Genomic DNA, 12468 nt, shown 5'->3' on the forward strand with positions numbered 1-12468 from the left:
AATATCACGCCGAAATTGAAATTGGCATAAAGGATAGAATACATCTACCAACGAACCGAGAGAGGTTGATCCGGAGATGGAAGCATATTTAATGGAATAAAAATATTCGATAGGAGGAAAAGAAACACTTTGGTGAAATACCAGCAAACTTGTCGTGTAGGCTTTTTTGAGTTACAGTTGCACGAGACAGAAGTATCCCTTCAGCTTCCCTGCTCGCCAAAAACAAAGACAATTTACCAAGGAACCATACGTTGATTGGGGGACCAACAAGGGTATCGACCACATGCATGCACCCATCATACTGCAACAACGCTGCTCTTTTCGTACAACTGCTTGCCAAAGACTTTCAACAGCGACAGCTCCCTCCTGACTGAGCAAACAGTAAACATATTGATGCAAAGTAATTCCATGATCTAAAGCTCTGAAGCATGGACATAAGATTTACCAAGAAGTGGTTTGCAATCTGCCAATAAACGATGCTTCATCTCATGGTTCAACCATGAAGAACCATGTTTGTAATTCCGCATATTATGGCAAAGTCTTTATCATTCTCAGATCATACAAAGTTTCACACTCCATCCATATAACAAATTCCTCCACAAATGCACCACAGAAAAGACGTATATAGACACATATGTACAGTCGCAGCTAGGACTCAATAGTACTGAACTTGGGCCCCATTAATTATTATATCCTTACATACTTGGAAGTCAGAACTCCCTGTCGGGGAAGAGAATGGGAGCAATTAGAGACCAGATGTAGAGAGCTGCTGTGGCCCACTCGGTAACAATCCTGACCCACACAGAGGGCCAGCCCACATCAACCAGCTTTCCACTCTCACCAACTGAGGTTGACCAGCCAGTCAGAAGCATCGCCGAGTACATACTGGCTAGAGAGAAAATGAGGTAGAAGAAAGAATATGAGTAGGAGACTGGCTTAGCCTCATCCTTCTTCCTGTCTTCCTGCTGCTCTACCTTATCAAAGGGAAGCAAAGGCTTCTCAGAACCTACACCAGGTTAGACACAGGAAACTTGTAAATTTGAAAGCCATCTAAAGAACTAGAGTCGATCAGTGACAGTTCAAGAATCAAAGACTGAACACTGACCAGCACGTGGTGAGCTTGGTGGCGAGAGCACCGATGTTGAAGAACCAGCACGAACAGCAGAATAGACAACAGAGAGGACAGTTGTCAGCAATCCCAGGGTAAGACTTCCAGTTGAAACAGCTTTTGAGTGATTATGGAGACCATTGCACTCGTAATCCCTGGGTTCACTAGATAGCCCACTGTAACAGAGGTAAGCGCAGTAGAGAGAGAGCACTGATGCTGGCAATAAGCTGCCGTTTACCTGCATGCATCAATAGAAACAATGTCTCAGACATGGGAAAGCTTGTCCATATGAATAAAACATTTAACTGCCCATGCTTGGCCTACGCTACCATGTGGAAAAACTATCAGCATTACAACAACAGAATCAATATAACAAGGAAAATGGAAAGTCATTTAGCAGTACAACTCCCTTCATAGGAAGCTTCAAGAAGCAAGAATGACTCTCATTGGAAAAACAGTTAATTGGAGACCGCTGATAAGATGTCAAACTATAAGTGCTTTGCTTATTCAATCAACTTTCCCATTCTCAATTACAAGAATAGATTTTGTGATATCAAGCAAATAACAGCTCAAAATTACCGTGTTTAGCCCAATTTCATGCAATCCAGCACAACAAAGAAAAAGAAATAGGGGAAAAAAGATAGATGATTTTGTTAGGAAAGACCCATCTCCCTTATCTGATTAAACTATAGAGAAGTTTCATTATACTTCAGGGCATGGTGTGATTCTTAAATAAGTATTATAGCTGGTACACAAAATCGAGTCATTGGAAAACAAGACCAACCATCAGTTGAAACCTGTTAGAAACAGGACCCACATGATGACACCAATTACCGCTGCAGTGCTGAAGAGCCCACTATATTCATTTCCTTAGCACTCCATGAGACCATATTAGTAGCAACTCTGCTAGCAGCAACAGTCAAGGAGATCAATAGCCCCATGAAGCTGAATATCAAATTTATTAGTTAATCTTTCATAGGTCATAATTCAAATGCTTCTTACTTACTTCAAGAGGGTTGTGTTAGCTAAAGCCCACAAGTTTTTATATTTTCAAATAAAAAAGTTGTTGTTGCTTGAGTACAAAAAATGAAAGACGATATTACAGTCTTAAATCACTAGTGTACGGTTTCGCTATTTTCAAAAGTATATAAGATATTAACAGTAAAAATTTCAGAATGGTTTGCCCTTCAACAGCCATTCCATGTAAGACACAGACACTGCCTTTCAACCTTCCAAATATTCCTTAGACATCAGCAGTCATGACAGGCACAATAGTTCACTCTCCAACACGTTGCATGAAAGCGGGTGACTTTCATAACCAGCTTAGCCCTTTGGAAAAGGATATGCAATAGAGGTTTATATAAATTATAAACCAAAAAGAAGAATAATGGGCCTAAATTCCTTAACTTATTATGTAGACATGACCCTTTTCATATGATTGTAGAAATGCAGACAACAGTTACGCACATCCCACAATTCAATAACCCTGTCCCATCAACAACTTTTGGTAATGAAAAATACAGATATCTTCAGCCTACCTAATGCAGATGAACAAACTTCTTTCCTCGTACTAATGAATGGAGGAAAAGAAGTCTGTCAATTGTATGGAAGTTTTCATTGCAGAAAATCATGCCTCTCAAGTTTAAGTTATTTTTTCTTTACTTCTTGCTAATTTAAGTGCTAGTTCCCCTTCAAAGTATAAAAGTACTGAGGCAAGAGGGCTGCTTGTTTGCTAACTCTTGCTTCTTATCGGTCCTCTTCTTTCAACATTTCTTTTCTTGAGGGAGTCTGTTCTTTTTGCAGCTTTACATATTGGTATCTTATGTTCTTAGCTAATTTCACACCGACAATCAAAAAAAAAAAGCACTTTTTATTTTCCTCTAGCTAAGATGATATTTACTTTCGAGTAATTAGACGTTTCCTCAATCTAGAGTATAATCATCCTTTATATTCCTTCTTACTGGAGAATTCAGTACATCAGATAGAAGCAATGAACTGAAATAAAATGATGAGAGAATACCAAAGTGAAAAAAGATCATCGAGGAGAAGTCACCTCGCGTTGCCTCGCTAAGTGAGATACAATTACTTCAAGTGAGGCTATACCAATACACAGTGCAAGTTGTTGGTGGGGATATAATCGCATTTTTGTAGTATTGTTATTATGTAGGAAAAAGAAATTTGAATGCTGACGAACTAGAGCAAAAGATGATGCACATGCTGGAGATTAGAGATGCATAAGTCCTTGAGTGCTAATAGCGAATCGATATTACTACTGTCAATTTTCTGGACAGATCAAGGAACTTAAAAATGAAATTAAGACCTAGAATGGGAGAACATGCTTTAGATGCCTGGGCTAGCAAAGCAGAGAAGAAAGTGCAGCAACCAAATCTGCAGCTGGAAAGTGTAGGTATATATATATATTGCCGTTGGATCAAATAATAATATATCTCAGGCATTTCGGTTTGCTATCTTCTACATCTAGTATCTCAGGCCATGTTATAAAAGCACTCATTCTGTACTGCATCTTTCCATGCTCAATCAACCACCTAACATATTATTCTTTTTCCAGCCTGTCTCATTTAAGCTGCAGAACTACGCATTTTTTGCTAGCCTGATAATTTACATTCTCTAAATCATTCTGTACTGCATCTTTCAATGCTCAATCAAATCATTTTCCAGCCTAATATATTATTCTTTTTCCAGCCTGTCTCATTTAAGCTGCAGAACTACGCATTTTTTGCTAGCCTGATAATTTACATTCTCTAAATCATGTGACAGATGCATAAACTTTTAAACAACAAAATGCTTTCAATATTAAAGATTTCAGGAAATTATTATCTTCGAGGAAGTAAGATATCATCAAAGGTGTTAAATAATAGCCAATTAAATTGACTGAGAACTAACTACTGTTTTAGTAGCTCTAGTCTTCTTAAAAACTGAAGAACAAAGCATAAAGATGTTGAGCAGGAAAGAGGACTTCTGGATGTTTTTAATCAGTGAAGTTAGCTGAAGGATAGCAAGTCATCTTATTATCACATTATAGGAGTTCTCATACCAACTGAATGAAACTGTCAAGGCAGGACAAGGATATACTACAGGATTGAACATAGCAATTTTCCAAAGTATTCGTAAATTATTAAACTACTATTATGGTAAAATTTACATCATAATTCGCTGAATGGCTCTCTGTAAACTTAATGGTTATGGTAAGATTATCGTACCTTTGGATGCAATGCAATAACTGCAAAAACAAACACGAGAACCAATGTCAAAACAATAAAAAAAGTGTTGAGGCCACAATCACGTCCTGATGGAGTGAACCAGTGAAACAGCAGTCCTGTAAATGAAAATGTGACCACATAGCAAAGAAGCGAGACAAGGAACAATGCCATGTACCTGCCATTGAAGGATACAAATAAAAGTTAAGAAATTATTCAGCTATGCACGAGAATGATAACTATCAAAAGCCTAGAATCAATTGTTAATGAAGAGCAATGGAAAGAAATACTTAGATAGTTGTACGAACCAGAACTGCTCATCCTTGGAGACCCAGCTGTCATTCCATCCATGGACAAAGTCCAACAAGAGAACAACCTGGACTAGAAGAAACAATCCTGACCCAAATTTTGATATTGTCTCTACAATTACAAAAGTACTACTGTCACTGCCTCAGCGTCCAATCCATCAAGCATAAAATTTTACAGTTCAAATCAATACATCATAACATAATAGTATCATCAACTAAGGACTAAGAAAAGATGAGAAAGATCGGCCTTTTACATGTTTGTCAGTTTAAAATAATTGGCACCTCCAATGGTGCTGCGAGAACAGAAAGTTAGCTATCATAGTTAGAGAGAGATATAGAGAGAAAGAGAGGAGGAGGTGGGGGGAGAAGAAAGAAGAAAAACTACATGCCTTTGAAGACACGATGAAAGCAAACCCACCATCTTTATAAATTTCTCAAACTTATTAAAAACAGTGATTCCAAAAATTTCAGGAACTTGATATCATTAACCAGGAATCATGAGAGTTAAAAATGTAGAAAATCCAGGTCAAAAGATCACACAAGGACCAAAAGGCAAAGGGTGAAAGCTAAATTTCCAGTCTAGTGTTTGGTTATCTTTCCGAGTGATAAACGCAACAACTATGCTTAGTAATTTAATATACTCCTATGAAAGACATTTATATCCAAGGTTCTTATATTCCAATAATGAGAGCTACCCAGGGATTCTTATTGCGCCTTCCGTTCCGATACAATAAACTTAGCTCACACTTCCACCAAACTCTGAGCCCTGTCCTCACCTGCACCATCTCTATCCTTCACTTGACCATCTCATACAATGATCCATCACCTATTACTTCATCCTATATTAGTGCGACTTAAGCTTCCCACAATAAACACTTTCCGGCTTTGCTTGACCATCCTTAAAACCATCCTATCCTGCGCTCAACTCACCAGATTGTACAAAATTCACATTTAAACCTGTCCAGTTTGACCGTTAATTGAAATCTTCCTTAGTCTAGTTGAAGAAATAATCAAAACAAAATTCTAACAAAACATTCAATTTCTGTAAAATTGAAGAAAAATTCACAAACCCCTATCAAGAGGTCCAGAAATTAAATTACATGCAAATCCTACATTTTTTTCCTTTTCTTTTGGACAATTTCTGGTGACAGAAATATCATGAGGACAAATTTTTGCTGCAACTTCAGAAGCTACGATGTTCAAATTCAAAGACAGAAACCAAGCATAACAAAACCCAACATACTTTCCATCAATTGCACTAAAGAAATGCATCAATTATAATCATCATCTTGTCTTGACCAAGTTACCACCTTTATTGGTCTCCAATCAACATAATTCCATTAAAATTAAAATTGAGCTGAAAATCTCACCATAGGAGCTGACAAGGCCATTGGGAACGAAGAACATAAGAATCACGAGCACAAACCAGCACACGATCTTCGCCATCCACCCACCGTGGTGCAACCGATCGCGTGGATCCTTCTGATCCTTGATCCCCACCATCAAAAGGGCCAGGATCGTAAAGAAGAGGAAATTCCCAAGGCTGACGCGAAGCACGGCATCCGTCTCGAACCACTCTCTATCAGGCGTCTGGTGGAAGTGATTGATCCCTACAAAACGTCCAAGAATTCGAAATCCCCCACCTAAATTGGATCAACGAAAACGAAGAAGGATCAATTGGGGTTCTAGGGCTTACAGGGGAGTTTCTCCATGAAGGGGGCGGCAACCTCGCGAAGAATCCAGGAGACGATGAGGGAGAAGGCGAAGAGGCCGCAGTAGGCGATGCGGGAGGAGCGGCGGCTGATCCCGCCGACCACCGACCGGCACGCCTCGCAAGCGCAGGCCGCGCAGCAAGAGGCGAGACACGACGCTGCCCACATCTCGCCTAGATCTCTTCTTCTTCTCCTTCGAGATGGAGAGCAACCCTAATCGCTTGATCTCAGAAACCCTGGACGACGTGGGAGGAGACCGGTTGGGGAAATCGCCCTTTACGCTTTAGCTCTTTTTAAAAGAGAGAACCGGGAATAAAAAGACGTCGAGAAGCCGTCCTCCTCCGGAAAGAGCCGGGTCCTCGATTATGTCTACGAAAATTACTCAAACGACAGCATTATCTACATGTTCTAGAGGTTTTTATTATTATTATTACTATTATTATTATTATTTAACTGAAAACAAAAATATCATACATACATAATATGTACAAATATAGCCAAAAAAATTAAAAAACAAAACATCATGAAAATCGCTAGGCAAATCCGCCTCTCCCTTCTACAGGAGCTCTCCTGAATAATTGGCAATAAAAGACACCGCCCAATCCGCCGCCCCATTGGCCTCTCTGAATACATGCTTTGCCTAAATCCTCAACCCAATCACCATCGCAGAGTCCCCCTCCAAGAGGATATCCCTCCCCTGCAGAGCACGCAAACATACCGCAGGCCAGACCATGCCTCTCTCAGCTCTACTCCTGGTACTGAGGTGTCGAACAGGTAGCAACCGCTAGCCGTAATCACCCTAGAGTCCGGGCCTCGGACGATGAAGCCCGCACCACCACTCATGCCGCCCTGCAAGATGCATCCGTCGAAGTTGACCTTAAGAAAATTCATGAGTGGGGGCTCCCAGGGGAAAAACACCAAGCGGGGCGCTCTACGAGCAGATGTAGAGCCCCAGGTGTCCTGAGCTATCAAAAGTCTATCCGACCGGATCTCTCGAGAGGCCTCCATCGTCAGCAATCGTGCCCTCTCCACGACTACCCCCGGTGAGGGGTAACTGTCTCCAAAGGTCCACGCATTCCTCACAAGCCAGATCTGATAAGCAGTGTAAGTCTCCCGCACTGCCTTCAGTCTAGACTGTGAGGCCCCGATTAAACATCAAAGAACCTAGAGAAAGGCTGCCACGTGCCGCCAGAGCTCTGGGGGGAACCCCGCTTGCGCCCAGGACTGCCTAGCCCGATGGCACTGGAAGACTGCATGGTCTAAGGACTCATCGGTCTGGCACTCTGGGCACTGAGGGTAGATACTTATGCCTCTCTCGAATAGCAGAAGTCTCGTCGACAGCCTACCCCAGGCAACTTTCCAAAGAAATAACGCCACCCTGGGGTGCAGCCCCAACCGCCAAATCCAACCAAGGTCCATCCCCAACCGCCTACCATCCTAAACCACGCAGAGGACATCGGCTACTCTAACTCCAGACCTGCTCGAGGAACTCCAAACTTTGACGTCAAGGCAGGGGTGCCCCGAAATCGGAAGCAATCGGATCCGCTCCGCAAGTGGCTCTCCAAACACTTGATCAAGCCGGCGGGTGTCCCACCCGCCACCTCCGGGACGAAGAAAGTCACACACCCGGAGGCCGTCCCTAGCCTCACAACTGATCAGGGTTGGCCAGCGGCTCAACGGGAGCTCGTCCACCCACGCATCCTCCACCACATCCACTCTCAAGCTATCACCAATCAACCACCTGCATCTAGCTAGGATCATAGGCATATACCTGCAAATCGCTCGCCATATAGGAGATGTCTGCCAACCCCCAGATAGAATCATACTGCTCCCAACAGGGCCATACCAGGCAACCATCATCTAACTCCAAAGAGACTGCGGCTCCAGAATAACCCTGGCGGCATGCCGAGCAATCAGTGCCTCCCTCCTAGTCAGCAGTGACTGAACACCCAGCCCCCCTATCCTAGTCGGATGGCAAACCGACTCCCAATCGACCAGATGCACCCCCCCGACTACCTCCTTGTGACCCCCAAATGAAGCTCCTAGCAAGCCGTCCAATCTCCCGTAGAATCGTCTTAGGAAAAACAGTGTTGGACATAAGGTAGACTGACATGGAGTAAAGTACAGACCTAACCAAAGTAACCCTACCCATCATAGAAAGTGAGGATACCCTCTAACCCTCCAGCCTCTGCTGCACCTAGTGCACCACATCCTGACAATCCGAGACTCTCAACCTCCTTCCAGTGATGGGAAGTCCCAAGTAGCACCACAACCCGTCCTGCTCTCTCATACCAAGAAGACCCCTGATCTCATGTCGCACCCGCACCCCAGTCTTCGGGCTAAAAGCAATGGTTGACTTCTAAGTATTCACCCGTTGCCCCGATGCCAAACAATAGTCCTCCAAAACCCTCTGAAGAACGATGGCATTCCTAGGCCGAGCCCTGGCCAAAAGAATGCAATCATTTGTGAAGAGAAGATGGGAGATCGGCTGGGCGCCAGGACATAGGCCTCTAACAGCTGCTTCCCAGTCGTCTCTCGCAGAGCCCGAGACAAGATATTAGCACAGAAAATAAATAAGGGAATAGGGGACAACCCTGGCGCAGCCTGATAGTCGACCGAAAGAAAGGCGTTGGTGTGCCATTGAGGAGAGTTGAGTCTCATGGAAGCAAAGGCTCACCAATGCCCTCCGCAAGAAGCATTATTGGACTCTGTCATAAGCTCTCTCCATATCCAGCTTTACGGCCATATAGCACCGCAGCCGCGAAGCTCTCTGTAGATCCCACATCATCTCCTCAGCTATCAAGACATTGTCGGTAATGCTCCGAGCACCGACAAACGCCCCCTGCTTCGGACATATCAGACGGGGAAGAATGGGTTGCATCCTGCCCACCAGTATCTTTGCCACCACCTTGTAAAGGGTGGTGCAAAGACTGATGGGTCTGTAATGGCTGGGCTCTGCTGCATCATGACGCTTCGAGATCAGGATAATAAACATCGCCTTCCAATCATCCACTATAACTGTCGTCCTACAGAATAGCTGCACCGCCTCCACCACCGCTCTCCCAACAATGCCCCAATATCTCTTGAAGAAAAATAGGGGGAACCCATCCGGCCTAGGGGCCTTATCCTCCCCCAATGCCCAAACTGCCCTCCTGATCTTCGCCTCTGTCACCTCCTCGATCAATAATGCGTTCTCCGATGGCACGACCACTATGTCCGAGCTCGGGTAGGTAAACTCACTATCAGGCCCCTCCCCCTCGGCCCATCTCAATCGGAAAAAAATCAAGCAAAAGGTGTCTGATCGAGCTCTCCTCCTCTACCCAGGCCCCTGTCCTGTCTCGTAAGGACCGAATCATGCTCCTCTGCCTCTTGATGATGGTAGACCTGTGGAAGAATCGGGTGCTTCTATCCCCCTCCTGTAACCACTGGATCCTAGACTTCTGTCTCCAAAACACCTCCTGCTACCTCAAAAGTGAATTATGCTCTGCAAGTCTCTGCCGAAGACAGCACATATCTTCCTCAAATAGACCACCCAAACTGTCCTCCCGCCTCTATAACTCTGCTATGGACGCCTCCACCACCTCCAATCTCTTGAAGATGTCCCCCACAATCTCCCAGTTCCACCTCCGTAGTATGCGCCTGATGAGCTCTAACCGGCGGAAGACCCTGGTGCATGGTGTCGCCCCACACCGGCATAGCCCAAGCTTGACGCACAATCTCCCAGGAATGAGGATACTCCAACCACAATCTCTCGAACCGGAATGGTGGGCAATGATGTGACTGGTCGACTGTGGAGATCAGAAGCGGGCAGTGGTCAGAAGCAATCCGAACCAAGTGACGCACCTGGAAGGACGGGAAGCATTAGATCCAGCACGGTGAGGCAACAGCCTCGTCGATCCTCTCCCAAACCCTGGCGCAGCCATCCCTGTTGTTGCACCTTATAAATTGCGTCCCAGAAAAGCCAAGGTCCACCAAGCTGTTCCTGGCCAGAAACTCCCTGAACTCCCTTCTTTCTACCTTATCAGTATACACACCAGCCCCTCTCTTCTCAATCGGCCCCACAATGCAATTAAAGTCCCTAGCCAATAGGGTAGGAGCCCCCTGGGATACAATAGTAGAGGCCTCTTCCCACAACACTCTCCTTGACCTATGGTTAGTACAAGCATACACACCACAAAACACCCATGGGGCAGCATTTGGTTCAGAGATCACCATGACTACCTGTTGGGGGCAATTGCGAAACACATCCACCACCGCCACCCCCCGCTTCTACAAAACTAGGATACCCCCGACAACCCCCTAGACTCAACTACGAATGACTCCCAAGTGGCACCAAAATAACGCTGCAACCGGTGAAGACTACACTCGGATAACCGCGTCTCATATAAGAAGCAGATGTCCGGATTATTAACTTGAACCAATCTTCTGAAGGAGGCCTTGAAGGAGGGTTTCGCCGCCCCCTGCAATTCCAGCTTAAAATCTTCATAAATCACCATCAAGAAGATTGCACGGCGTCACCCGCAGGGCCATGCTCACCTTGATCCTCCGGTCCATGGGTCTCCTAAGAGGCCCCCAATTCCGGCCCTTTCACAGTCGACATGAGCTGAAATAACAATTTCATATGCCCCGCCTCGGCACCTTGCACTTCCCTGTCTCTCTGTGCCAAATGGCACGCTACAGTGCCGGGTGAATGTGCCGCACTATGGTTGGGAGACACCGAAAACTCTTCGCCATGCTCCACTGCCCGTGCCACCTGACCTCCAACATCCTTCAGTCCGCCCACTTCACCAGCCCCATCAGCTATCGCTGCCGCCTTATGGAGCTCCACGAGGCCAGAAGCTGCAAATGCAGTGTGCACTAGCTGCCTCCGAACCGTGCCACCCGCAAGCACCCGACGAGCCTTGGGCTCCCTCCCATCATTGTGTCCCCCACTGGCCGCTCGAGGAGCTCGCGCCGCCACAAGGGAAGGAGGGGAGCTCTCTCTCCTCTTCCGTGACCGCACCCAGCCCGTCGCCCGATCGAACGAACCACGCCCAGCAGCCGAACCCGCGGCTCCCGAAGGTGCCGGCCCGGTGAAGCCCGAGTTAGCAGCCCGTCTGGCTTTCGGCGGGCTCCTGAGCCGCTTGGATGGGTTTGAGGCTCGCTCGGTCACATTCTAGAGGCCCAAGGTAGGCCCAGCAAGAGCCTGGTTCGCCAGCGGGCCCATGGGCAGCCACGATCTGCTGGCCGCAGGCTGAGCCAAACTCACCTGGCCCATAGTAGGGCCCAAGTCCATCCTTGCGTCCATCCGCACGCCCGAGCCTTCGGCCATGTCCACCTTCTAGAGTTAGCTTCAACAAAAAAATTGCTAAAGATCCCTCATGGAACACCAAATTACTTACGAGTACCTAAGTTGCTTTATGCTAGGGGCTATTTGGATTTTGGTGATCTTCAATGTACATCTAGTTGCTGGACAGACCAACCTGTTTGTTTGAAGGTCTACATTTTGACCACAATATATAAATCAAGTTGCAGGAGGTGTTGTGGCTTAACCTAACTGAGATGGTCATAAGATGACCTGCACTTCCTAAATCGGGCTCTCTCAATACCCTAGCCACCTTGGATTGAGTTTGGTTCGTATGCGACCCCCCAATTCCCTAATCTCCTCTCCCTCTACAACTCCCCAATTCTCTGATCAACCTTCCAAGCCGCCCCCCTCCTCCAAATTCTCCTTTGCCAACATCACCTTCCATCACCCCACCAATGCTCTCCCCCATCTTCCTTGCCCACATTGCCTTCCCTGCCCCACCAAGCCTTTATAGTGTAGCTAAGACCCAGCCACATACAACTCAAATACATGTAATTGAATTATAATATATATTTAGGCTCCAAACAATCCCTAAGTCAGTACATCCCGCTGACTTCATCTTATGTAAAAATGTTGAAAAGATTTATTGATTTTCGTTGAAATTAAACTACCTGTAAGTCCCTTACTTACAATCCTCACATAAAATCGATGGCGTTTATCGATCTTGTCACAAGCTCAGAAACCTGCTGACTTTACTTTATACTATTATCCCATATTGCGGTGTATGTGATAAGATATATGAATGGTTATGATTTTTTATTAAAATTATCCGCGG

General features: G+C 45.4%; 1 protein-coding gene across 1 annotated transcript; it reads right to left on the reverse strand.

The window, feature by feature from the left end:
- Nucleotides 1–414: 414 nt before the first annotated feature.
- On the reverse strand, nucleotides 415–6744 carry LOC103707413 (probable serine incorporator). The gene is made up of 6 exons (XM_008791890.4): nucleotides 6331–6744; nucleotides 6005–6244; nucleotides 4635–4746; nucleotides 4330–4504; nucleotides 1106–1346; nucleotides 415–1006 (listed from the first exon to the last, which is right to left on the reverse strand). The coding sequence occupies exons 1-6, from the start codon at nucleotides 6512–6514 to the stop codon at nucleotides 711–713; spliced, it is 1248 nt and encodes a 415-aa protein (XP_008790112.2). The 5' UTR covers nucleotides 6515–6744; the 3' UTR covers nucleotides 415–710.
- Nucleotides 6745–12468: the final 5724 nt, after the last annotated feature.

This window comes from Phoenix dactylifera, chromosome 1 (assembly GCF_009389715.1).
Source record: "Phoenix dactylifera cultivar Barhee BC4 chromosome 1, palm_55x_up_171113_PBpolish2nd_filt_p, whole genome shotgun sequence".
In the NCBI taxonomy this organism is placed as follows: domain Eukaryota; kingdom Viridiplantae; phylum Streptophyta; class Magnoliopsida; order Arecales; family Arecaceae; genus Phoenix; species Phoenix dactylifera.